The 26,193-nt window shown below is 40.3% G+C and overlaps 1 protein-coding gene across 1 annotated transcript in view; it reads right to left on the bottom strand.

Moving 5' to 3' along the window:
* Nox3 (NADPH oxidase 3) overlaps window positions 1-25,745 on the bottom strand; it is a 58,221-nt gene extending 32,476 nt beyond the window's left edge. Inside the window, exons 1-9 of the mRNA XM_021149518.2 lie at window positions 25,652-25,745; window positions 24,987-25,082; window positions 24,762-24,872; window positions 23,407-23,491; window positions 15,274-15,419; window positions 12,433-12,614; window positions 9,271-9,400; window positions 3,680-3,772; window positions 1,515-1,768 (exon numbers count right to left, since the gene is read on the bottom strand). Coding sequence (XP_021005177.1) covers window positions 1,515-1,768; window positions 3,680-3,772; window positions 9,271-9,400; window positions 12,433-12,614; window positions 15,274-15,419; window positions 23,407-23,491; window positions 24,762-24,872; window positions 24,987-25,082; window positions 25,652-25,699 — 1,145 coding nt within the window. The 5' untranslated portion in view covers window positions 25,700-25,745. The remainder of the gene's footprint in view (window positions 1-1,514; window positions 1,769-3,679; window positions 3,773-9,270; window positions 9,401-12,432; window positions 12,615-15,273; window positions 15,420-23,406; window positions 23,492-24,761; window positions 24,873-24,986; window positions 25,083-25,651) is intronic.
* Between the last annotated feature and the right edge of the window lie 448 nt (window positions 25,746-26,193).

Raw genomic sequence — 26,193 nt, 5'->3', positions numbered from 1 at the left:
TCATATAGAACACTTTGAAGAGATTGCATTGTATAGCAAGGTGACACTGTGCTTTCTGTGGATTGAAAAGTAGTTGGTTAGTCAAGGGAAGGATGTTTGACAGGCTAAGTGACTGGATACACACAGAGCAGAAGCAAGGATAAATAAGCTGAAGGTATGAAACTTAACAACAGCAGGGGACATGCAGGGAAGAGGAAAACAAGCAGACACTGTAATTGTGTTGTCGTGTGCATGTGTGTGTGTGTGTGTGTGTAGGGGGAGTCACCTCCCTCTCCATTTGTCCCTAATTTTTACATTTTCAACCTTGAACTCGGTGCCACAGCTTATCCTTCATTGCTTGTTTTCAGCAAGAAGGCATCATTTAGTCCACCCATAGACAAAGCCAGTGGGATGTGCTTAAAGTTCTGCCTTCCCTGGGGATGGGAAAAGCAGGGCAATACACTCATTTCATCTCATGCTTATCCTTGCAATGGAGCTTACTTTGTCATCCCAAAAGATTTGTCAAGTTCAATGAGCTAAAGGATACATATTGGGTGAACATGTCATCTTTTTCTGTTATGTTATCCTTGTGTGTCTGGCATTTGTGTAGATACAGAAGGAAGACACTCATCTGCAGGAACTTCCATGTATGTATGTACAACTGTGTTTTTAACTAAATAAATGCATGGTGGCCAATGTTCCCCAAGAATGGTACAAATAGACATTATTTTTTCTCATGCTTCATTGAAATATTTTGTTTTTAATTTATTTTTTCTCATATTTTTTAATGTCTTCTTGTTTTTCTGGGGCCCTATCTGTGGACTTCATGTATTATTTAATGGTCCTCTAGGATTGGGAACTAACCTGCTTGTTCACTTAAATGAGGCAAGACATGATCATTCTCACAGTGACTTGGGTCAAACGTGTAGGCTTTTCTGAATAGGGTAGTGGCAGGGCCAGAATCATGCCTCTGATGAATATAAAGAAGCCCTAACTCCAGGAACTTATACTGTGTATCTGAAAAGAGGGCTACAGAAACGAGGAGTCTTTATATAAGCTTCCTATATGTTACTATGCAGTCATACAGGAATGGTATGGGTTAAGTCCAGCATGAGCAGAATAAACTATCCTTCTTCCAGAGACCAACCTTTGCAAACACAGCCTGAAGACTCAGTCTGTGCTGGGAGAGAGCTTGCAGAGGGAGTTGTCTGACTCATGGCGGGCTGCACATAATTAGACTAGAGCTGCTTTTGGATCTGGAAAGGAAACTCTTCCGTCTCCCTGGATCATCACCTACTTTTGTTGAACATTTATTTATTTTTACAGAAATGTATTCGCTTCTCCTAAATTATACATTTGATGAAGACTCTCAATTAGTTTTTTGAACGAACTCAAGCTTGCAGCTTAATATAAAGCTATTGCCAAACTGGGCAGTTTATTCATGCATTTAGATATTTTCCCCGTTTGAAGTAGCACAGCTTGTATACAACAGTGACCTGGGGAGGGGGGTGTGGGGGAGGCGGGGCAGGTCTCACCTCGGCATGCTACAGAGCTCACTGGGAGCCTGTCCCTCTGCTCCAAAGGCCTTTAATAACGCCTCTGTCCAGTCTCCTGAGGCTCGGATGTGTACACTGAAGAAGTCCTCCTGGGGAGCGGAGGTGAGAGTGAAGGGGTGCCACTCCAGGGGGGAGACAGATGGACACTGGATGAAGATGTACTGTCCGGGTGCCATCTTGAAGTCTCGCTTCTTCATGTGAAGTTCCAGGACTGCAGATGGGTGACTCACCACCTACAACAGAGCAAGATAGCCAAGGGGATTCTCATTCAGGTAAAATGACGAGAGCACATTCTTCTGTCCATACAAAATCTTTAATTGGCTTTTTTTTTGATGTATAATTTGTCAGCACTTTCATGCCTAGGCTTGCAATTTGAGTGATAACAGCGTTCATCGTGCAGGGTGCTGCACGTGACTTTTAATAACTGTGCAGGGAAGCAGTGTGGCAGCACATGACTCCATGCCCCACGTGACCAAGCATCCCTGAGCCCAGCTAACCATTCCCAATTGAATATAAGCTGTCATGGATAGAGATCTCATAATTTTACTTGCATTTATTAAAATAGTTACCACATCATCTTCATGTAAAACAATGTAGCAATAATTTGAGATTTTCTTCATGCTGAGGGGAAAAATATTGATCTTTTATCTCTCCCCAAAATGTTTTACTTGTTGAGTTTGACTAAATATTGTCTTGGTGCTGAGTTTTTGGTATAGGGAAGCCCCGTGAAGCTTCTCCAGGGACTTTACACTAACGATCATCTGAGGGAAGGAACATTTGCCCTTCATATATATCCATTGCCTTATGAAAAAAATATCTGTACATCTTCGTGTCTTTTGTAGTAAATGCATACGAGAACACAATCCAGTATGTGGATACTGGTATGACACTTTTCTACATGAAGAGTCCTTCATAGCATATTTATCTTTAGTTCCAGATTTCTGCTTGTCCTCCCGACACTGCCTCTAAAGGAACTACTAAGTGCTTTCCTGCTAACAGATCTAGGTCTCCACACTTGTTCCAGGCTTGATTGACCTTCTATGGTTCTAAGCTTAAACTCAGAAACACAGAAACATGTAAAAGCAGAAATAGGAATGCCTGTCCATCTTCTTTCAATGTGATGGTGAACGGTGTACAGTATTCTGTTGAAACTGCACTAGCTAACACTCAGGAGTGGGTAGCATACTTTGTACTTTTTTTTTTTTTCTGAGACAGGGTTTCTCTGTGTAGTTCTGGCTGTCCTGGAACTCACTCTGTAGAGCAGGCTAGCCTAGAACTCAGAAATCTGCCTGCCTCTCTGCCTCCCAAGTGCTGGGATTCAAGGCAAGTGCTGGGATTAAAGGTGTGTGCCACCACGCCTGAACGAACTTTTGTTAACCTGTGAGATTTTTCTATCTGTTCCTATCTTCCTCCAGCATGAAATACAACAAGGCAGAGAAGTGCCTCCAAAGCACACAACACTAAACAGGGTAGAACAGCATGCCATTCCGTCATTGTCATCTTAAACCTTAGCATCCCTCCATGCTCTGAACCTGTGGCTGCATTCCAAGCCCATGCTCAGTACCCAGTCTTTTGTTTTTGTTTTTGTTTTTCGAGACAGGGTTTCTCTGTATAGCCCTGGCTATCCTGGAACTCACTTTGTAGACCACGCTGGCCTCGAACTCAGAAATCCACCTGTCTCTGCCTCCCGAGTGCTGGGATTAAAGGCGTGCGCCACCACGCCTGGCAGTACCCAGGTTAAGAATGCATATGCTTGAAGCTGTGTGGATGATGCTGGCATGTTTGCAAAATCCCACCTCTATGGCCTATTTAAAGTTACTACAATCATTGTAAAGCATTCTTAGTAGTTTCCTGTCTTTTCCTCACTAGAGAGAAACCATAATAAAGAGAAATATGGCTAACTCTGGTTCTACGCTGTAAGCCTTTATCAGAATTCCGAATAACAGCATGGAGCTTTGATCCCTGTCTCCAGTAAAATTGGTCACACTGAAAGATGCTCCCGATACAAGCAATTATTAGACCAGAAGATGAGCCTCTAAATTATGGGCAGTTCTGCAATAAAAATGGCAAATTAAAAGCTTGGGCTAATAAAAAATTTTCATCTACACTCAGGCTTTTATTCAGACATAAAGCTACACACATACCTTGGTAATGACAACTTCTTGGTGAGATCTCCAGAACCTAATTATTCTTTCACACGCATACAAGACCACAGGACCCAAAGCCCATTTCCAGGCCTGCAGAGAGAGTGGGGAAAAAGAGAGAGATAGAGAGAAAAAGGGGAGGGGGAGGGAGAAAGAGAGAGACAGAGAGAGGCAGAAACAAAGAGAGGGAGGGAGGAAGAGAGAGGGAGACAGAAATGGAGAGAGGGAGGGAAAGAGAAGGAATCAGAGAGAGAAAGGGAGGGAGGGAGGTGGGAGAGACACATAGACAGACAGAAAATAAGAGACAGTGAGAGAAACAGAGAGACAGAGACACAGAGAGATAAGTTAAAATAGAATCCAAAATTTCTAATTGAACCATATCAATATATAGCATGATGGGACTAAGATATTTCCCTCAACTTTGGCCCAGCTATCAACAGCAAAGATGTCTCCATGTACTAAATACAATAGCATTTAATTATTCCTTAAAGTCTACAAGCTTATTTAAGAGATTAAATTCTCCTCTATTGGTTTTTATGCTTCCTTGATCAATGATGCCTTTATGTAATTAGAAATAATTGAATTTGTAAAGAAATAAGAAAGCAGATTGATGTTTATGTTCTGTATGCTAGCGTTGTAAATGCTCCCAAGCAGCCAAAGTCAAAGGCTTACAGAAAAAGCATCCTTTCAGCCAACATAAGGAGTTTCAAGTAGTAATTCTGGGGGCCAATAATGCCTCCCAAGTAGGGAATCTGTCTGAGTACAGACACTCACACTGCCATGACCCCTGGGCACACCTCTACCTTCTATAATGTTATGTGGAATGAAAAACATCAAGCTATTTTTTTTAACACCCTAAGTCTCAGAGGATCAGAACAAAGACATCAACAATCATCTGGAGAGATATGCTTAGGAATATTTTCATGCTTAAAAATGTTACTACTTTTATTTTTTGAGTTCTGCATTATGAATGACCATATTTTAAAGCCTACTCTTGCCTCAGGTGTTGCATATAACACGAGGGGTCTTTCTCCAGTAGACAGGAAGGATGGGAATATATGATTTTTGTCATTCAATGTCAAACAATCTTGCAAGGTATATGATAGCCTCTTTATTTCATAGAGAAAGAAACTGAGGCTCAGTCTGATCAAATGACCCCTTGGACATGAGAAAGTATCTGGAGAAGATGTGGGCTTAGACAGGTCTGGTACACAGCCTGTTTTCACAGGGTCTCAGCTGCCTTACCTGAGTATTTACCATACAGCAGAAATGGAGTCCTACTGTGTACTATCTAACACCAGGGTGTGTCCAGAGACTTGCTTTGTAAAACATCAGCCTCCTGAGCTTATTGAATTTTAGAATGTCAAGGTTTTTGTTTTTTTAATCTTGCTTTAATCTTATAGGATAAGAAAACAAAAATAAACTCTGGTTCTCTGGGAATCAATTTGAGTTATCTTGGGAGGTTGGGCTGAATCTCAGTTCCTTATTGGATCTCAAGGCTTGGGAGAGGTTCTTAAATTTCCCCTTTGCCATCCCAAATCTATCATAACCTTAGTTCTTTCATAAGATCATGGGAATAGGGAGGACACCTCCTTTTTTTTTTTTGAGTTTGTGTTTTATTTCAACTCTGGTCATTGATTATTTCCTTACTGGCCTTGGCTCTGTCTCCAAGTTCACAAGCTCTTTGACATAATTTTTTTTTATTTCTTTTAAATTATCTTTCCTATTTTTAATTCCTTTCTGTTTTCGTCAGTCTTGGCTGTTTGCAGGCTGTCTTCACCCATCAGCTCTCTCTGCTTCTTTCCTAAGGTCCTCATGCTTGCTTGACAAAGGCTATGATTTATTCGGGCAATACAAAGCAAGTTGACCTACTTACTCATTTCAACCTTAGTGGGATTCAACAACACGTTTAGAATGGAGGGGAGAATAAACCCTTAGGTCCACTTGTGCTAGGGTAAGGCAGTGAAGATGGTCAGAGAAGGCAAAACAGAGGAAGTAGCAGAAGGATGGAGCTGGACCAAGTAAGCAAAGCCAGAGCTTCCTTATGTTTGAAAGTATTTTAAGAAGTGGTTTGGACATTTAGAGGAATGCCAGCAACAATTCTTTCTGCAGGACAGAAAGATTTGCAAAGATATTCACATAGTCTTTGTGTATTTTCACAAATAATCTTCCGTATCCATTTGAAAACACACGTTTTAGACATCACATAGCTCATTTTGTTGGTGCCAAATCAGCCATGGCCTCTGATTTCTCCACATTGATGAAATGAAACGGGTTATTTTTCTTTCCATGGTTAGTCAGGAAGGAGAATGTAAGCCATTAATTCTCGGCTCTATCTCTATTCTACTATATAAATTGCTCCATGAGGAGACGGGGAGGCTTATTTATACTGTGATACTCCCAGAGTCCCTTGAAAGTTCAGGAGTGAGGGTGAGATATAGCCAGTAAGTGATGCTAGAAAAGTGGTCCAGCTGTGGGGATCAGCATCAGCATAGACAACACTGTACAGATGGGGAGACCATGCTCCCATCTTTTATCCTGTATAATCAGATACATCATGAATTGTGTGTGTGTGTGTGTGTGTGTGTGAACTTTGGAGCCTTCTACTTTTTTTTTTTTTTTTTGAAATAGCATCTCTCACTAGTCCCAAAGGTTTACTGATCAGACTAAGACAATTGTTCAGTGAGCCCCAAGGATCTGCCCATCTCTACCTGCCAGTGTTCAGATTACATGCACTCTCTATTGTGTCAGGCTTTTATACTTTTAGTCCTTATACCTGCATAAAAAGCACTTTATTGGCTAAGCTATCTCCCTGGCTCACATCTCATGCTTTATTTTCATATTGTTTTGTATTTTTCAAACTGGGAGATGATTGGAGAAAACTCTCATCGAAGTTCTTGCCAGGCTCTTAAATGTTTTGGGTTTATTCACAAGGATAAAAATGGCGCTGGAAAAACGTACTTGCAGATAGCTGCAGAGGACTGGCTAAGGAAGTCCTGGAAGAAGGTCAGAGAATCAGAAGGAAGGCCATAGGATATGGAAAAGAAGTGTTACAGCTTGCCACAGAGTCAGGAGCTTTTTACTCCAGGTGTGACTTTGCTTGGAATGCCCTCTGTATCAGAGGCAACCCTTTGAAACCCTCCACCTTACTTTCTCTAGCTCTTAAACACAGGGTAAGAATTGTTTAGTGAAAGAAAATATCTAATAAAAAAAGAATATTAGTCATAAGAAAAAAATAATTGTCTAGTGTGTCAGCTTTTTTAGTACTGAAAATTCATATGGCGTCTTAGTTTTCTTATTCTAGTCTCCAAAAACACGCAGAAAAACCATAGTACAGCAAGTGCATTATTACAGAAATAAAATCGTGTTGATTTAACAGTGATAGCAATGAAACTTGATTCCTCCACTTTTATTCCTTCCAGAAAATAAGGTCAGGCTGGCTTTGATTTTATTTTATGTATGTGGTTATGAATAGATGATTGCTGTAGACAATAAGCTCTCCAGGGGCAGGCCCCATGTCAGAGTCCTGTGTCCGTCTACAGATGAGCAAGCATGAGAACTCACCACTTGATGAAGTTCACTGATTGACTCTACCCTCATTCCAGGTTTCCCTTTGACCGTTAATATCATCCATAGAAAGTGAAAAAACAAACAAACAAACAAAAAAACCAAACAAACCAACAAACAACTAAAAAAGGAAACCCAGAGCTGTATGATTATTCTCTACAGGGAAATGAGCTAATTTCTTGGCTAAGGAGGACCAAGCATCTTTTGACATTAGACTGCATGAGCAACTCTCAAATCTGCAGGTTTGTGTGCCTCTGAGATTGAGGAAGAAACTAGGGCAGCAGATTTCTCTGGCCAGCTTATACAAGGTGACAGAAAAAAGATTCTCAGATTCAACATGGCATCAGCTGACAAATATTCTACAGATAAAAATCTTCATTAAAAAAAGTGCCCCGGGAAAAGAGAGGCAAGGAGGACTATATGGAGTCTTACTAAGATGAGTTAGTTCTAGTGCAGAGGAGCACGGAACCCCGCCCCCCACCCATGTCCTTGGAATGCCTTTCTGATTCAGAGTCAATAAGACATCAGAGGGAGTATCGTACAGTCTAGCCAAGCGGTAATTGCACAGCCCACACATGCTTTGAATCAGGATCCATTAAAAATAATGGAAAAGAGTGATGGTGTGAGTTTGGATGTGCAAGGAGGTGTAGCAGGGGAGTTAGCAAGAGATGGCCAAGTTCCCCCTCTTAATCATAATTAATGCTAGCACACACTGGTGGGAGCAGGCCCTGGTCTGTATTCATGAAGTGTGGGAGAGTATTGATTTTTTTTTAAATGGAGATGCTGTGGCTGAAAATTTTAGAGAGGTATTCATTTTCTTCATTAATATACAGGCCAGGTAGTGGCTACAGAGAGCTGAGTTTAAGACAGAGACAATCTATACTGGCCATTAAAGGAACCACAGTCTAATGGGCACATCTATTTCACATCTCTCAGTTTTAAATATTTCTCCCACTACTTTTACCCTTAAAATATGGCATTGAATTTATTGTATTTGTAAATTTTTAAAGAAATTGTTATTTACAGTCTTCTGATGTCTTATACGATACCATAGTTCATTATCCCTATTTTAAAGAGTAACACATCTTGGATACTTGCTTTCTCCAACTTTCTTGTTTTCTCTTTTTGTTTGTTTTGAGACAAAGTCTCATGTCTTTAGGATTGTTAGATTCTCTTGGAACTCCCTATGTTGCTGCTGATGACCTTGAATTTCTGACTTTCCTGCTTCCACCTTCTGTGTACTGAGATTGCAGGCATAGTTTGTGTGGTGCTGGGTGGGGATGGAAGAACTCAGTGTTTTGTGTATGTTAGGCAAGCATTCCATCACCTAAGTCACATCGCAACCTCCTCCTACTTTTAAAGCAGCCACTTCATTTATTATCTGCCATATATCAACCACCAGTTAAACCAAAGGTTTGCACTTTCCTAATATATCAGAGTCCAGATGGGAGTATTATTTTTGTTTACCTAAGTCAACAACTGCTGCATACCCAGAAAACAGAAAACATTACTTTCAAAATCTGTGGACACTATCATTAAATTAGTACTTAAGTTGGTTAAATCTATTTTTGGCTAAAAGTGAAATTAGTTATAGCAAAAGTAATTGGGCACCCTTAATTCTTTTGATCACCAAAAGTTGTAGAAAGAGACATGGTAAACCTAGGAAAAGACTGGGTCCTCCCAGTTACCCGGGAGATAGACTGAGGAATAGCAAGGGTGTAGCGGGTGGTGAACCATGAGGCTAATGCCCTCAGAGTCATTACTCTGCTGTTATGAAGCCTTGCAATATCAGACATCCATATTTAAGCCTGAGTAGAATACATTTCAAAGCCGAACAAAGTGCTTTTGGCAGTAAATCTCTTTTGAAATTATCCATAACTCGTTTTCTCCATTAGTCCACTTAATAAAGAGTTGGCTTCATCAAGTGGTGACATGGGCGGTTATTTTTTTCAAGCCTATTAAAGCTCTAGTTATTTTAACTGTGGGGACAGTTATTTTTAAAAAGCTCCTGGATTCACTCTTACCGAAGGTTCCTTGCCAGAAAATTGAGGTACAGGGCATAAGGCAGCTGCCTGCCATTCAGCATAGTGGTCTCTGCAGAACGTGACATTGTGCAGCCGGAGACTCTCTGGAGTTTGGCCTCGAACGATGCGACTTAGAAACACACACACACACACACACACACACACACAGAGGGGGGGGGAAGCATAAAAATGTTAAGCTGATTTTGTGCGATATCTTTACACGATTTATACTCTGTAGTCGGTTCCAAAACAACACTCCCATCTCTTAAAACTTGGGCTGTCACTCACTTCCCCCAGCATCTTTAAAAATAGGCATTAGAAAGCTTTGGGTAACTTTGAAGATCCCAGAAAAGAAGTGCCCCTCTGTGGTATCCTGTGTCACATTGAAAGTGTCTATATTAGAGAATTCATAATGAAGGAAATTGTTTGAACACATCCTTTTGTAGACTGTTGAATTTAATTAGGTTTCATCTCATTCTGATTGCTGATTTGGGCTAATTGGCCAACTTTGTACGATTGGCTTCTTCTGCAGATTGATTTAACTTCTACCCTTCTTAGCTTGTTTCTGAGCACTTAGAAGTTTCAAGTGAAGAAGTCAAAAGAAGCGCCCAGAATAATGGTATTTTTCCCCTGGTGATCACTAGCAGGCTTAGTGATTACTAGCAGGCTTAGACAAGGTCAAAACAGGTCACTTTGAAATGTGTCTTTGAGGCTGTATTGATAAATTTAAAAGTAGAAAGAGAAGTCTGAATGGATGGAGCACTAGATAAAGAGTCCTGTAATCTTACTAGCTTGAGTCTGTTGACCTTTGCAAATTGCTTAGGCATCAACTCTCAGGATGACTTTACTGACTTGTACTCTCACGGCATAGAACCATACACCTAGATAATAGAACCCTGGAGCGGCTCAGTTCCTAGGTACTTATGGATAAGATGTGCTGGTTTGTTTTGAGAAACTAGGTTCTCATAGACTGGGCCACATCAGCATCACAGAGATGCTGTGTTTGTCTGTGGAGTAGTGGTCAATGCTCTTGGAAACTGCCTGGTGTCAGCTACAAAAGATATGTTAGGCTCTGACTCTGTTTCATGCAAGCCATTCAAGCTTGATGACATCCATTTGAATCAGGTAAGCAGGACAATCTGTGGACCTCCAGGCTCAAATGATGCCCGGGTGGGTGAGTGGTAAATGGGAGCCAGATTGTGGATGTCATACATTTCAGTACCTATATCCTTAGATGTTTGATAACTTTCCATATGTATGCTGTTAAAAATATTAAAAAGTTTAATTTTTTCACTTATACCATTGGGATAATAGGCAGACTAGTGAGCTTTATGCCTTCCAACAATCTTATGTCTACTTGGCATTTTTTTTTATAGAATTTGCAAATCGCTTTTGATGTAAATAGTAGTTGTAGAATATGTCAAGCTGAGAAGATTAAATAGGTTTTTATCCATAAATAAGCCTTTCAGCAATGTTGAAGTAACTCAACAATTCTCCTTGTGAAATATTATTTGTGCATAAAAATCCTAACTTCAGCCAAGTTACTGACCATTGAGATGGACTTGTGGTTCAATACCCAGGGTGTGAGTGCGGAAAATGTGGATTTAGGGGATTACAGGAATACTTTCCATGTTAAAAGAGGATTGCACTAAGATTTCTAAAGTCAGCTTACAAAAATCAGTAGCCTTCCTATATACAGCAAAAGAAAGCAAAGAAGCTGAAAAAGAGGTTATAAAAGCACTGTTAGCAATAGTATCAAAGATGTGTAAGAATAAACCCATCCAAGGAGATGAAAGACCTACAGTGAGAATTTCAAGTCTCTGAAGAAAGACACGGAAGAAGTCTCTAGAAAATGCAAACACCTCTCGGGTTCACAGGTGGGTAGAATTAATGCTGTGAAGATGGTAGCCGTAGTTTACAGGCTCAGCACAAACCTCATCAATCTTTTCACGACATTGTTCACAGAAACAGGAAAAAATCCCAAAATTCACATGGAACAACAGAAACAGCAGCAGCAGCAGCAGCAGCAACAACAACAACAAAAACTCTGGTTAGTCAAAGCAATGCTGAGCAAATAGAACAATGCTGGGTAAGGGGGTTGCCACACCGTATTTCAAGCTATGTTACAGAGACATGGTAATAAAAACAGCATGGCACTGACATAAAAACAGACATGTGGGCCAATGGAATGACATAGAAGACTCAGACATAACTGCACATAATTACAGCCACCTCACATCTGACAGATGCCAAGATGCACACTGGAGAACATATAGCATCTTCAACAACTGATGCTCGGAGAAGAGGTAGCCTACATGTAGAAGGGTAAAATTAGACCCATATGGCGTATGTATTACTCTGTATGAATATCAACTTCAAATGGGTCAAAGATCTCAATGTGAAACTGAAAACATAGGCAGAATCCTACAAGATGTAATGGAAAGGACTTTCTGAACAGTGCTTCTTTTACTAAAGAAGCAAGGCCAACCATTGACAATTTTGACTAAAAAACAAAACAAAATAAAAAATCAAACAACAACAACAACAAAAACTAAGATGCTCTGTCCAGGAAAGGAAAGAATAGCTAGAAGAGGAAATCTACAGAGTAGGAGAGAATGTTTGCTAACTGTACATTTGATAAGTGATTAATACCTATTCGATACAAAGTTTTCAAAAACTAGAGTCAAGAAAACAAACAACCCAATTTAAAAAAGGGCTATGTATCTGAACAGAGAGATCTCAAAAGAAGAAATAAAAACAGATAAGGAATACCTCAAAGCCATTGACATTCTTAACAGTTAGAGAAATGCAAATTAAAAACCACTCTGAGATTTCACCTTATGCCTGTCAAGATAGCTAAAACATTTGGCAAGAAATACTGCTGAGAATGGGAGTGTGGGGGGAAGGGAACCTTCATTCACCATTGGCGAGGTTGTAACTGGTACAGCCATTATGGAGATAAGTGTGGAGAATCCTTTAAAAAGTGAAAGCAGAGAAAGCCATACTACCCAGCTATAGCACTCTTTGCATGTGCTCAACAAACCTGACATTCCACTCCTCAAATGCTTGTTCAACAATGTCCACAGATGCTCTGTTCACAATAGTCAGGGCACGTGTACACAGAGACATACATCTGAACACCTCATTATAAAATGGGCTTACCCTCCTCCGTGGATGGCCAGACTGATGAAGAAGAAGACAAAGATATGGTGTGTGTACCAGAAGAGCTCATAAGAGGACCTTCTGATGAATTCAGTTGAAGAGGTCATGATGAAGACCAGAGCCAGAGAGATACCCAGGCCAGTAATTCCTGACACTGTCATCAATAGCTCAGTAGTTGTGCCCTGGAAGATCACAAAGTACCGCCAAATTCATATTTTGGATTTTTGCATTTTTAGGATCAGTATTAGAGGATCCAAACAAAGAACAATTCAGGATGTTTCGTGCCAACACACAGGACCTCACCAAAGTCCATACACACTTCAAGAAACTAGGTGTGAAATTCTTCCTTCTCCCCTGTGTCACCATGAATATTTACTTTGTTCAAATTTTATAAAATACTGTGCCATTAAGCACAACTTTTCCATTTGCATGAGGTAGTTTTCTTGTCAAAGCTACTATTTTGAATCAGTACCAGAGAGCATTAGAACAACAACATGGCAGAATCAGCTCAAATTCGAGGTTTTTAATTTTTAAGATTAAAAATTGTGGCTCACCATGTTTAATTGCATCTTCACATTACTAAACACTTTTTGGGGGTGAAGGAGAGTTTCCTTAGGGGCACTCCCAGTAAAGCAGTTGCATGCACTCTTCCCTGGGTGGCTATGCCTTGCTCTGGCTTTTTAATTGGAAGAACCATGACTTGCATCTCCTTCACATAACCTCAGGGGTCTTTGGAATAAAGCTTGGTAAAGCCTCTGTGATCAATAAGGGCACAGCTATTCGTATCTGATCAGTACTCTCCAACGAGCATGATTCTGACTCATGAGTGCAAGGGACAGTTAAATAGCCTTTGAGAATATTAATTGCAAAGCATTTTGTTTTTTATTGTGAGTTCCCAGATTCCTTGCTTAGTCATTAGTATTCATACCCCGTGCTCCCATCTCTGAGCCAACTACCAGCTCAATAAACTCACACTATATCTTTTGTCAGTAAAACCTCATTAATTTAGACTGCTATGAGATCTGGAAGTAATTTGGACAGGGACTTCTCCATTGTTTATTTTCTTCTCTTCACAGAAGAGAAGAATAAAATTGAAAGAGGGTACACGTAGAACATTTAAAATATTTGTTTTGTAAGTACACTCAGGCACTTTAGAAGTCAATTAACAGCACATGGTGTGTTAATTCCAAATCATTCTGTTTTGACTATTAAAGACTATTTCTCCTCATTTCCCCGCAATGTATTTACAGACTGGTCTGAGTTGCCTGCAGTTGTCTAATGTAACCCCACTGCATTACTTATGAATTGCTTTAATGTATGCTTCAAGTTATTGATAATCATCTCTCCAAATACCCAAATTAGAGGGGCTTCTGAGCCTAATTAGTACTAACAAAGTATATTGCTTCTAAAATTTTTGAAACAACTGTGTTTGAAGTAGCTTAATTAGCTTGTTAAATTGCTTTAAAGGTTATTTATAATAAATACTATTTATTGCATAGTTTATTCAAGATGTTGAGATTTATTCTTGGGTCTTTTGTGAGCAGTGCATTTTGTAAAGCTTTATTGGGGGAGAAATGTAGATCAAAACAGGTGGCCAGATAAATTCTGAGATTCAAGGAAATGGTATTAAACGCATCTCTGCATGCTTCGGGCATCTGCAGTTTTGATTTGTAGCTATGAAATATGTGCTTCTAATTGGTGTCAGTTAAGAAAAAGGGAATTCAGTTTATTAATGGCCTTGTATTGTAAGCTTTCCTGAGGAAATCAAGATTTTTGACTTGGAAGAATGTCCTCATAACTAGAATCTGAATTTTCCTTCTCAAATAAACATGTGAACAAAACTATCTCTTATAAAGAGGGCCTAGGTAATAGCAGCCTGAGAGTTTCCTATTGATGGGGTGTGTGGCCTTGAGACTTTTTTTAGAAAATAGATTAAAAATATATAGTCTCGATTCCAATATGGTAGTCCATGGAAGATATTTAGATGAACCAATATGAGAGATGTAAGAGTGGCTCAAGGGAAGTGTTTACCTCTAAGGATAGGATGCTGAGGCTGAGGGAAGTGTTTACCTCTAAGGATAGGATGCTGAGGCTGAGGGAAGTGTTTACCTCTAAGGATAGGATGCTGAGGCTGAGGGAAGTGTTTACCTCTAAGGATAGGATGCTGAGGCTGAGGGAAGTGTTTACTTCTAAGGATAGGATGCTGAGGCTGAGGGAAGTGTTTACCTCTAAGGATAGGATGCTGAGGGTGACTGTATTTTTTCTTCCCAGAGACACTGCTGTTCTGTGCACCTAGACATTAGCAGTGATGGTGTCACGAGTCACATACTTATCTTTCTGAAATGGCCACCAGTCAGTGTATGGTTTGGCAAACCAGCTGCTCACACTTGTACCAAGATACGAGGCACAGAGAACAGACCCAGAAAACAATTTGCAGGTTAAAAATGAAGCATTCAATCTATCATTTCTGGGTTTGGGTGGTGCTTGCTTTATGAATCTCACATAAGTGAAGGAAATCTGATCAGGAGCTGCTTTTAAAATCCATAATATTAAGGCTTTAACAGGTTTTTGCATACCTAAAATATCACAGATATATATTCACTATAAATTAATTAAGCAGAGTATGTTTTTCTTCTTGCTCATATCCTTCCAGCCATATTAATGGTTGGAAAAACTAGCTGTTAAAACAGAAAGGTGAAATTGATATTAGCATTTGGCAGAATCCTCTTTTATCCAGCTCTTTTATGTAAAGCGTTTGAAATCTATTGCTCTTGATATAGGGATGGGAAGAGAAATGATTCCGCAGAAGTGAGGCTGGTTAACGTGCAAGGACTAACTCACCATATAAAAGGTGCGGACTGGATTGAGGTAGCTCTCATTTGGGGCATCACCAAGTTTGGAAAGTGCAGCCAGCAGCCCTTCAGCATCCTTGGCCTGACCCAGGTGATAACGCTCCAGGTTGAACAAGTGTGCCACAATGTGGATAACTGGGGATGAGGAGACATTGGACAGAGGCTGTGTCAGAGATATCTTTTATTCAAAATACTGTGCTGCTACCTTAAGTTTCTCTGCTCTGGCAGTCTACAAGGAATCGTGATTCATTTGTGCATCTCTCCCACTATCTTGGATAGAGTAGAACATACAGTGTATGGCTTATTATAATTAACAAATAAAGTCATCTTAATTCATGATTTGATATTAAATTTCTACTCATTTTGGAAGTGATGTAAGTTATTATATCAGAACATTGTTGTTGTGTTGGCTAGTTTTATGTCAACTTGACACAAACTAAGAGTCATCAGAGAAGAGGAAGGCTCATCTGAGAAAATGCTTTCATCAGATCAGGCTGTAGGGTATTTTCTTCATTAGTGATTGATGTGAGAGGTTTTGCCCCATTGTGGGGTGGAGCCACTTCTAGGATGGTGATCCTGGTTTCTGTAATGAGCAAGCTACAAGGAACAAGCCAGTAAGCAGTACCCCTCTATGGCCTCTGCATCAGGTCTTCCTTCTAGGTTCCTGCCCTGACTTCCTTCAATGATGGAGACAAATAAATCTTTTCCTCTTTAACTTGCATTTTTGGTCACAGTATTTTATCATAGCATTATTGTAATTACAGACAATATATAATATAATATAACATAACATAATATAATATAGGATACTACAATATAGATATAATTCTTAAAGAAAGATGGCATATGATGGGTGTAGAATATGAAGCTTCCTAAAGAATTCAGAAAGAATTATCTTAGAATACCATGCATCATACACAGCAATATATGTTTATTTGACACACAGGTTGATATCAGGAAAATGTCAGGGATATTTTCTTCACATTTTCCAGAAATATTTTCTGTTCTTCTCTTCATATGTTTTAATACATATATGTGTGTATGTATGTAGTATGTATGTATGTATGTATGTATGTATGTATGTATGTAGATGTATGTCTAGGCACATATAGATGTGCATTTATACAACTACACACTCATTTGCATAGATAATTCTTACAGAATCATCAGGCACATTGAAATGAGACAGTATCTGTGGAACCAACATATTCTTTCTATACTCTTAAGGAAAGTGTGCTATCTGATTCTGAGAGTTAGAACATTTAAATTTTAGATAAAGAGGACAAATTCAAGGACACTGTGTGATCTGGCCTGGAGATTCTGCCTCTGTGCTGCTCTTTCCTAGCTTGGAAACTCCCTTGGAAACCCAGCAGTCATGCCATCTCCATGGAGACCTGGATGAGCTGCCAGTCGACACACACCATTGGGATCAGACTCAAGTGTGAACAAAGGACTCATTACTCAGGATATAGTTAATTTCCCATACGTTCTTCTGCATCTCCAATGGGAAGAAGTAACTGTGCTGGCTACTATGTATATATACATATGTATATATGTACGTGTGTATAGGCTAACATGTATATGGCTATACACATTGTGGGTGTGTTACAGCATCCTCCATGGTTGTCCTTTATGATTAGAGGTGTGGAAGATGTAAGGCTGAGAATACTGGGGATGGGGAGACAGAGAAGTCGGTAAGGGCTTGCCATGTAAACACAGAGACTTGAGTTTTATCTGCAACATGTACATAATCAGTAATGCAGGTTTATAACCTCAGTACTGGTTGAGGCAGAGGTGGTAAAGAAAGAGGTAGATACTTGGAGATGCTGGCCAGTTAGTCTATCCAAAAAATACAGTGAGGTCCAGGCTGAGAGAGAGAGAGAGAGAGAGAGAGAGAGAGAGAGAGAGAGAGAGAGAGAGACTGTTAGAAAACCACTGAGGACACCACCAATGCCAACATCTGGCCTTCATATGCACATTCGTGCATGTATGTGTGCACACACACAGAACCTTTGAGAATATTGCAGCTAATTTTGTGCCTGTGGTCATAGCTGCACAACGTCAACTATTATTTAGAAGCATTTTCTTTATTTCCTTTTTCCCTTTTTATTTATTCTGTCATATTTACATCCTGACTTCAGTTTCCCTTCCCCCCAGTCTCTCCCTCTTCTCCCCTTTCCTCAATCTACCCTTTCTTCAGCCCTCCTCAGAGAAGAACAGTCCTTCCAGGGTCCTCAACCAAACACATGTCTTAATGAAGGTGTCTACTCTCTTCTTTACATCTATTCAATATAGCACTTGAAGTCCTAGCCAGAGCAGTAAGACAACTAAAGGTGATTCAAATTGGAGAGAAAGAAGTCAAAGTATTGCTATTCACAGACGATATGGTAATATACACATGCAACCTCCAAAATTCGACCAGGGAGCTCCTACAGCTGATAAACACTTTCACCACAGTGGCTGAATACAAGATTAACAAAAAAAAAAAAAAAAAAAAACCTTCTTCTATGGAGATGGAGACTGGGGCATTTCCATTTCACAGAATTAGAGACTGATTTTCATTTTCTATTATAGGACTGATTTCCCAATGTGTCATCTATACCTAACAGTCAGGAAGAAAGCAATGAACAAATTCTCTTTGTCTTCGCCTGTTTTTATGACACTCCTCTTCCTTGTAATGAGCTGCTGATCTCAGTCTGTTTCCTCTTAGGTTAGCTTCCACACAAGAATCTGACAGAGCTAACCTAGATTGGCGTGTGTGGAATAGATGACTTAGGACCCGGAGCTGCTCATTCATGTTTACTGCCTCCTCCCTTCCTTTAGCTCGGAAGACAACACTGGAGGAGGGAAGCCCAAGCAGCCTCTCAAGGGCTCATCTCCAAGGGACTAAGCTAGATCTCTGTTACCTGTAGCTTTTATGTGCTTTAAGGTTTATATAATACATGTTCCTTTCCTTCAGTACTTTCCATGTTGTTTTTGCTTCACAAAGTAGATTAAAAGTGTAGTTATCCTAGTTATCCCAGGGATCCTGTACTGGTTAGTTTTGTGTCAACTTGACACAGCTGGAGTTATCACAGAGAAAGGAGCTGCAGTTGGGGAAATGCCTCCATGAGATCCAGCTTTAAGGCATTTTCTCAATTAGTGATCAAGGGGGAAAGGCCCCTTGTAGGTGGGACCGTCTCTGGGCTGGTAGTCTTGGGTTCTATAAGAGAGCAGGCTGAGCAAGCCAGGGGAAGCAAGCCAGTAAGTAACATCCCTCCATGGCCATGGCCTCTGCATCAGCTACTGCTTCCTGAGCTGCTTGAGTTCCAGTCCTGACTTCCTTTGGTGATGAACAGCAACGTGGAAGTGTAAGCTGAATAATCCCTTTCCTCCCCAACTGCTTCTTGGTCATGATGTTTGTGCAGGAATAGAAACCCTGACTAAGACAGATCCTAAGAGTAAAAACCACCTGAGGCCATTTTGGTTGGGTAAGCACTCTATGTTCCTCTTAGATTTGATCCTGGCTAAAAACTAGAAATATAAAAGCTGTTAAACCTAGGACTGCCCAGGCAGGATAAGTAACGGGAGAAGTATTGCTTTTGGTCCCTTACAGACATTGTATTTTTTCTTTTATATATGTCTTATCCTTTTTAGTATGAGCAAACAAACTATTGTGGTTTGGCCACAGCTATCTCTGAAATGGGTTGAAGATGCTGCTGTGGGTGAATTCTCACCTTCCCAGCCACTGCGATACTTTCAGGATGTTAGACTGGATGTTGGTGTCTAGCAGGAAGAATAACAAAGTGGATGCTTCTCGATTACCTAATTTTTTTCCTGTCTCTATTTTCTCATCCGTAAAATGGGTAGATTTGGGAAAAAATACCCATAACCATACATGGCAGCTTTGTGACAACTGGGTTACTAACTGAAAACAAGCTCTTTGTGTGCCCCTGTGGACTTCCCATGTTATACAGTGCTGTATATTGGTAAAAGCTCAAGCTACCTCTCTCCATCACTCACCCAAATGATCCAAGCTGTAAGAGGGTGGCTCTTCCTGTAATTCTATTTTCTCACCCAAGTACTTTTCAGAGACCAGTTATGTTGGCAATGCTGCACACACACTTTTAAGTGGTCTGTGGACTTCTGAGTTCAAATAAGAAACTTTTATTGAGAAGCAGACAAAAAAATCATAAAGGAGCCCTGTTGGAGCTTTGAGCACTTTCAGTGGAACTGAGGAACTGGTTGGTAGCACCTTATTAGGTGTCAGATCCCAAGGAATTGTTGCCTTTGACACCATCTCTACCTTGGGAACTCCGAATCATTATTTTCTCAGGACCTTTATGCTGTACCCTCTCTTCTCAGCCTGCCCCTCTTCTGTTTATCGATGTTTGTGAACTAATTTTAGCAACTCATCAGGAGTTGCACTCAGGGTGATCTTACACCTCTGAAATCTGGCAGACACAAGTTGCAGAATTTGCGGAAAGAGCTGCATAGGTCACAATTTACAACCTCCGTTGATGGAAGCCCAGGCTCCACATACTGCTTTTCAATTGCTGGGGTCTTCAAGGTCTGCCATGGACCAGGGAACCCAGAAAGATCCACATTAATACGAATGTAAAGGCTGTGAGACAACGATTTTTATACCAGTGGAGTTACAGGTCCCTGAACACAATTTATTTAGTGATTGGAGGGAGCTCCTGCTTATCACAGGCAGGCAAGCAGGAAGGCAAGAAGAAGGGCTCCTGGCACTGAATTTTCGGTGATGCCCTTGATTAGAGATACCACTGTTTTGCCTCCCCAACCCCATTCCCTAGCCTACATCCACCAGTCTCTAATTACATCCTTTAATTATCCGACCAATTAGAGCCTGCAGTTCAACATCTAGGGAAACGGATAAGAAATTAGAGGCTGGCATGCAAACTTCTCTGTGCATGCATTTCTTCCAAGGTTACACACCCCTATTAAGCCAGTTGGCTATTTCAAAAAGCAGCATAATGGGCGAGGCTAATAAAATAAGCCCAGGGACATTGCAGCTGCTCCCCCGTGAATACAGCAGAAGGACAAATGAGAAAAGCGAGGTGTAGCAATGAAACCCAGGCTTAGCATTTTTTCCTCCTCTCTCTAAAAGCACAGTTGCCAGCCACATTTCTTAGTTAATGTGAAATGCAGTAATTGCTTTGTCAAGGATTGGACAAGGTAAAGAGTTTCCTTTCCACCTTCCTGCCTTTGTCGGGCTGGAAACCACAGCTCTGGGGTTGGTTTCCATGAAAGACAGGATGAGGCTACTTTGCTGGGAGATACAGCTCTGACCCTGCTGGGGTGAGCCCCAGTAGATGCTCAGGAGCAGCTCAGAGTAGCAGCAATTCAAGAGACGTGGGTTGGAAAGAAAACGGATGCCCTTTGCAGACTTGGGAGGGGAAGATGGAGAAAGAACATCCTGTTTCTTCTCCTTGCAGCAGAATGTGAATTTATAATCTTGAATGATTAGTATTGTTCCAAATCCATTCATTTCCCAAACGCTGTTTCATCCACACCATGCCCAGAATTTGTGTCATGTTCCTTTCCTATCAATTCTTTTAGCCTCACACACGTGGCTGCATGCCACTTGCCCTGGTTTGGTCTGTCATAGTCTTCTTGTGTTAGAGACACAGGTTACTAAAATGCAAGAGATGCTCCCTGCCTCTGAGCCTCTCAGAAACTGAGGATTGCCACTCTTGAGCTATGGAGTAAGGCATGAGCCTTGTAGGTGATGGCATTTAGGACAGACAGTGGGTTTCTGATATAGAAGAGTCTTAACCTCCCAGGAAGCACTATGAAGGGGAGGAATTTCAGCAGAAGGGTCATCTGAGCAAGGAAAGAGAAGACTTTGGAGTAGTGGTTCTCAATCTTCCTAATGTGCAACCCTTTAATACAGTTCGTAATATTGTGGTGACTCATAGTCATAAAATGATTTCTATTGCTACTACAAAAGTGTAATTTTCCTATTGTTGTGAATTGTAATAGTGATATCTGATATTCAAGATGTCTGATATGTGACCTACAAAGGGGTCATAGCCCACAGGTTGAGAACACTTGCTCTGAAGAGTACCCAAGGGGAAAGGCCATGAGGATGTGGAGAACCAAAAACTTGGTTAGAGTGGTGAGTCCATCCACCATGCTTTGGGGGAGTGGACTTGACCTCACTGGCAATAACAGCAAGTGAATGAATGGCCTTGTAGTTTTCAGATTGCTAAGCAGATTTAGTCCTGAAGGTAATCCACAGTATCTCACCAAGATAGAGAGATCCAACGGCTATTGATGCTTTGAAGATTCCACAGCCAGCTGAAGAGACCTGCTCTGAGCTCACACACCCAGCAATAGCAGGGCTATAAAAGAAGCTGGTCATATGACCCTAGTCACATCCTGCTCACTCTCAATTTCACAGTGCCCTGAAACAGCACGGGCCACAGGGGGTTCAACAGGTCTTACCTACAGGGTGCCCTGCTCATGGGAAACATTCAATGTATATTATCTATCCATTTATACTACGGATGTATGAGGACATAGAAAGGATATGTACCCAGAGATTTAAGAAGAAAGCCTTTCACAACTCATGTTTTCGTGTATGCTCTGTGCTCCTTTCTGATGAATTTTGATGACCCCCTTTTTCTTTATATCTTTACAACTCTCTTTTAAAGTCTGACTCTGCCTTTAAGCTATGCATGGTAATAAGATTCTTCTTGCCTCTTTACAGTGTTTAATCTCTATTCTTAACGAGAAAATAAGGATTTTTGAAGAGTTTAAAGGAAGCCCAGAAATGTCCTAGAATTCCTTCTCTGACAAGTTTACCAAGGAGCTCTGCGGTTGTGCCCGACGCCACCCACCACAGGGAGCTCAGAGCTCTGTGAGCACTGTAACTCTGCTTTTGGATCTTTTCAAAGTGTGGAAATGGCTTCCATTTGCAAGCCAAAGTCTACTTCCTGGTAATGCCACTTGTTTTCAAAGGCTCTACATACACAGGTGTATTCTGCACCACTTCAGGTCCTGAGACATACAGCTAGACCAACCTTGTCCCTAACCCTCCATTTACTAGCTGTTTCAGCTAGGACTTGATTTTTCTTTTAACACTTTTTTTTTTTTGACAAACCACAAAGACCCTCTGCAATGCTTATCTCGGGTTAATTTGCTCCGGTGTTTAAGACAATCAATGGGGAGAGTCTTCCCCACATGTCTCACTACACACCCAGAGTTGTGTTAATTGGCACTCGGGCACCGTCTGTCATGTCTTGTTGCTTAATTAAATTCCCATTTGGTTCGAGTGTTCCTTTTACTCTGCATTTTTTAATGCATGAGAGGATGAAAAACAAATGAGGAAAACATTTTATAGTGAAATTAGTTTGAGAGAAAGAGTACCGAATCATAACTCTTTATCATTCCAATGGTCTTTTATTTCAATGACTTTGTTGCCTGGCAAAACCACAAGCCAGTTGATTGCTACCTCCCCTTTCATTCTTTCCTTCTTTGTGGGTGTCTAAACTTGCTCAGAGATACTAATTTCTCCTTAAATGACAAGTGTAATCGTAACAGTAGCAGCTCCTATACAACCTACAATCTCTACCTTTAAAGGCTCTTCTATGTCCACTAACTCAACACTATTCTGAACCCAGGTCACATGACCAATCTTTTCTTCTTCTTTTTCTTTTTTTTTTTTTTCCTCCTTTTTTAGACTCTAATGTCAGGGCAAAGATTAAGGCATCCTTACCACACAAAGAAGAACACTATCCCATCTATATTGACAGTCATTGAATGACAATTCAATTTTCCTATTATATGAGTGAGGTTTTTGCTATAAGTCAATTTTAGTTCTGAATGATACGAATAGCAAAGTTTTCATTTAAATAGGTATTTATCACTGCATTACAAAGAAGCTACTTATTCACAAAGGGAAATCTGACCAACTTTCTTTTGATCTTTGAGAGATTATTATGGAAAAACTCATTTAAGTATAGATTAGGAATTGAAAAAATGTAAATGCAAGGTTTCATATGTTCAGATGAAGGGTGAAAGCTTCTATTATCTAAAGGCATGATTGGGAGGAGTTAAACAAAAAACTATGAAGTTAGATATTAGCCAGTGCTAAAGACAATTGGTAAACACTCACCTGAATTGACAGCTATCCCGTAGGCAACGAGTTTGTGGAAGTTGAGGTTTTTGTCTAGTTGTCTTCTCCATGGTCCTCTACAGCACTAAAGTATCAAAATAAATGAATAAATGAATTAGGAAAATGGACACAGAGCTAACAATGCCACATCTAAGAGGATATGACTCAGGCTCAACTGATCTCTGTGTTGCTTCAAGTGGGGACACAGGACTTAAAAACTAGTGGCATTTGATCACAGCAAGGCAAAGGATTTTTCTTTAGCTATTTTGCTGGAATAGCAACTCAATCTAAAAGTGGGAATTCTTAGGTCTCTGGCTGTAACTCACAGTGCTTAAGTAAACCTTATGGTCATGCCTTAGTCAGCTTATTGATATAGAATAAAGAAGTAGTAATTACCACTTCCAGTCATGTATTTTGAATGACTTGTTCACTGTTCCTTATTACACAAAGAAAGATGTTTTGCATCTATAACTAGTATTTACTATTGTGATGATTCCACAATAAGTTATTTCTTCTGATAAAGGTTACTGACAATCTTATTTTTCTGCATGCTGTTTTCAGTAACAGAGGAAGTGGTAATTAAGCATATTGAAATAAATATGATTAGGAGGGGTGTTACCATGGATCGGTGTTAAAATCACCAGGTTCAATCTGGGCCTTGTGGTTTTGATTATGGAAGGAATTGGGGTGTTTCCTGAGTGGCTCTCATCTCAATGATTTATTTATCTTTATTCAATCAGAAATGATTGTGGTTCAAACAGTCATAACCCCTGCATCTCCATGTGGGAAAAAGTTGAGTCCAGTGTTGTTTGGAAAGCCAATGGCAAAAGAGAACCCAATGTCAAGTGGAATGTCCTGATCTTTAGCTTTAAGTAGTGTAAGCACAGTTGCTGGGAGCTTCATAGGAAAATACATGTTTCGATCATACCTGTAAAAAGTGCATGTGTGTGTGTGTGTGTGTGTGTGTGTGTGTGTAGGCATGGGGTATGCATATTGAGTGCATGTGCATATGTATACTCATGCACATACTCCAAGGCCAGAGAACACCAACAAGGTTACCTGTTTCATCACTCTCTGCTTTTGTTTTTCCCTTGAGATCAGGGCCTTATTGAACTTGGAGTTAGGTTGGTGGCCAGCTAGTCCCTGATTATCCTCCTGCCTCTGACCCTCAACCTTGCTGGTGTCACATACACACAGGTACACACTGCTTTTTTTTTTTTTTTTACATGGATTCTGGCAATTTGAACTCAGGTTCCCAAGGCTTGCTGGCGAGCACCTACCTGCTAAGCCATCTTTCCAGTCTCTAGTTGCAGGCTGACAACAACTGAGCTTGCTTAAATTTTTTTAGTACTTACCACACTTGTTCCTCTCACCAGTGAAATGAAGTTCCGACTGACAGGTAACAGAATTAGCATGCAGTTAAAATTCAGGCACACGGCAGATGCCCGGGCCCATGCCAATGTGGACTATCCGTAAGTTAGAAATAGAAAAAGGGAGGATGATGAAAACATCGAAGCTTGAGAAAGTAGAATGCATTTTCTTTTTTGAAACAATAACAGATTGTCATTAAATCTACTTACACCCAGAATAACTCGTGTATAAAAGAAAGCCTCCTCTTCAGTATACCAGAAGAATGTGTCAATAAACAGATAGGCGTTTACTGCCAGCCATGAGAGCTAGGGTAGGGAAAAAAGAGATGAGATCACTGCTATGGGCCACCCCTCGCCTACTCAAGATCATTCGACACTCAACTTCTTTTCAGATGAAATGCAGAGGTTGTCAGTATTCCTCAGAATCACTCCTTACATTTATTTCTTACAGATTAGATTTCAGTAGGGATTACAAATACGTTATTTTAAATAAGGGCTGTCAACTTCAAAGTATTTACTGACAAGCACAGAATCTTCTTAGTCAACAGGAATTGACCATGGTGTGAAGAGTCAGGGCATCTTTAAAGCACTCTAGGAAAAAAAATACTAGTTTCACAGGCTGATTCACAGACTTCATTTGATAGACACGTGCCATGCAAAACAAACTACTTGACTTTAAAAATGCTCAAAAATTAATGGACTTGGAAAACAACTTCGCACGATTCTATAAGGGTAAGTTAAATACATTCAATAAGTGTTTGCTGACAAGTTTTTAGTCTCATATCTAAAGTAATATTTCCAAACTTAAGCCATTTTAGAAATATCATTCTAAGAATGGAGGACTCTTAGAGCCAAGTAAGAAGAGTGATACTCACAGCAACCACGAAGGACCCACTCTCGTTCAAAATCCAGCACACCGGCATGACACTTCTCTTACTACCAACACGTTATTCCTTTTCGTTCATTTGAGCCTGTGTGTTGCGTGCTTAGGAAAGGGTTCCCTTCTACATCACTTTGTCTTGGAGCACCTGTTGGGAGCAGCTCTTAAGGAATTTCTAATCAAGGACTTAGTGCCAAGAGCATATCACCAAGCTGACATGCTTCATGGCCTAGGTAAATATGAGTCTCTGTCTAATGATTCCCTTCTTCAAAGAATGCAAAAGAAAAGAGACTCATTTCATTAAATTGTCTTCATGCCCATGCCCATGCCCACTCCCCTTCTACATAATTTCGGTCAGAACAATAACGAATCTGTGTGCAAATTTGAGAAATAACCTAATTTCTGAAGGATCCTGGGTATAGCAAAGAATTTCTACCTAATTTTCCCAACAGTATTTATTTTAAGTCTTTCCTCCTTTTTCCACTCAAAAAAAAAAAGAAAAAAAGAAAATAAAAGAAAAGAAAAAGAAAAGGAAAA

The sequence above is a fragment of the Mus caroli genome, unplaced genomic scaffold (genome assembly GCF_978045245.1).
Source record: "Mus caroli unplaced genomic scaffold, Mus_caroli_1 scaffold_18, whole genome shotgun sequence".
Lineage (NCBI taxonomy): Eukaryota > Metazoa > Chordata > Mammalia > Rodentia > Muridae > Mus > Mus caroli.
This window is presented reverse-complemented; position numbering and strand designations above follow the sequence as displayed.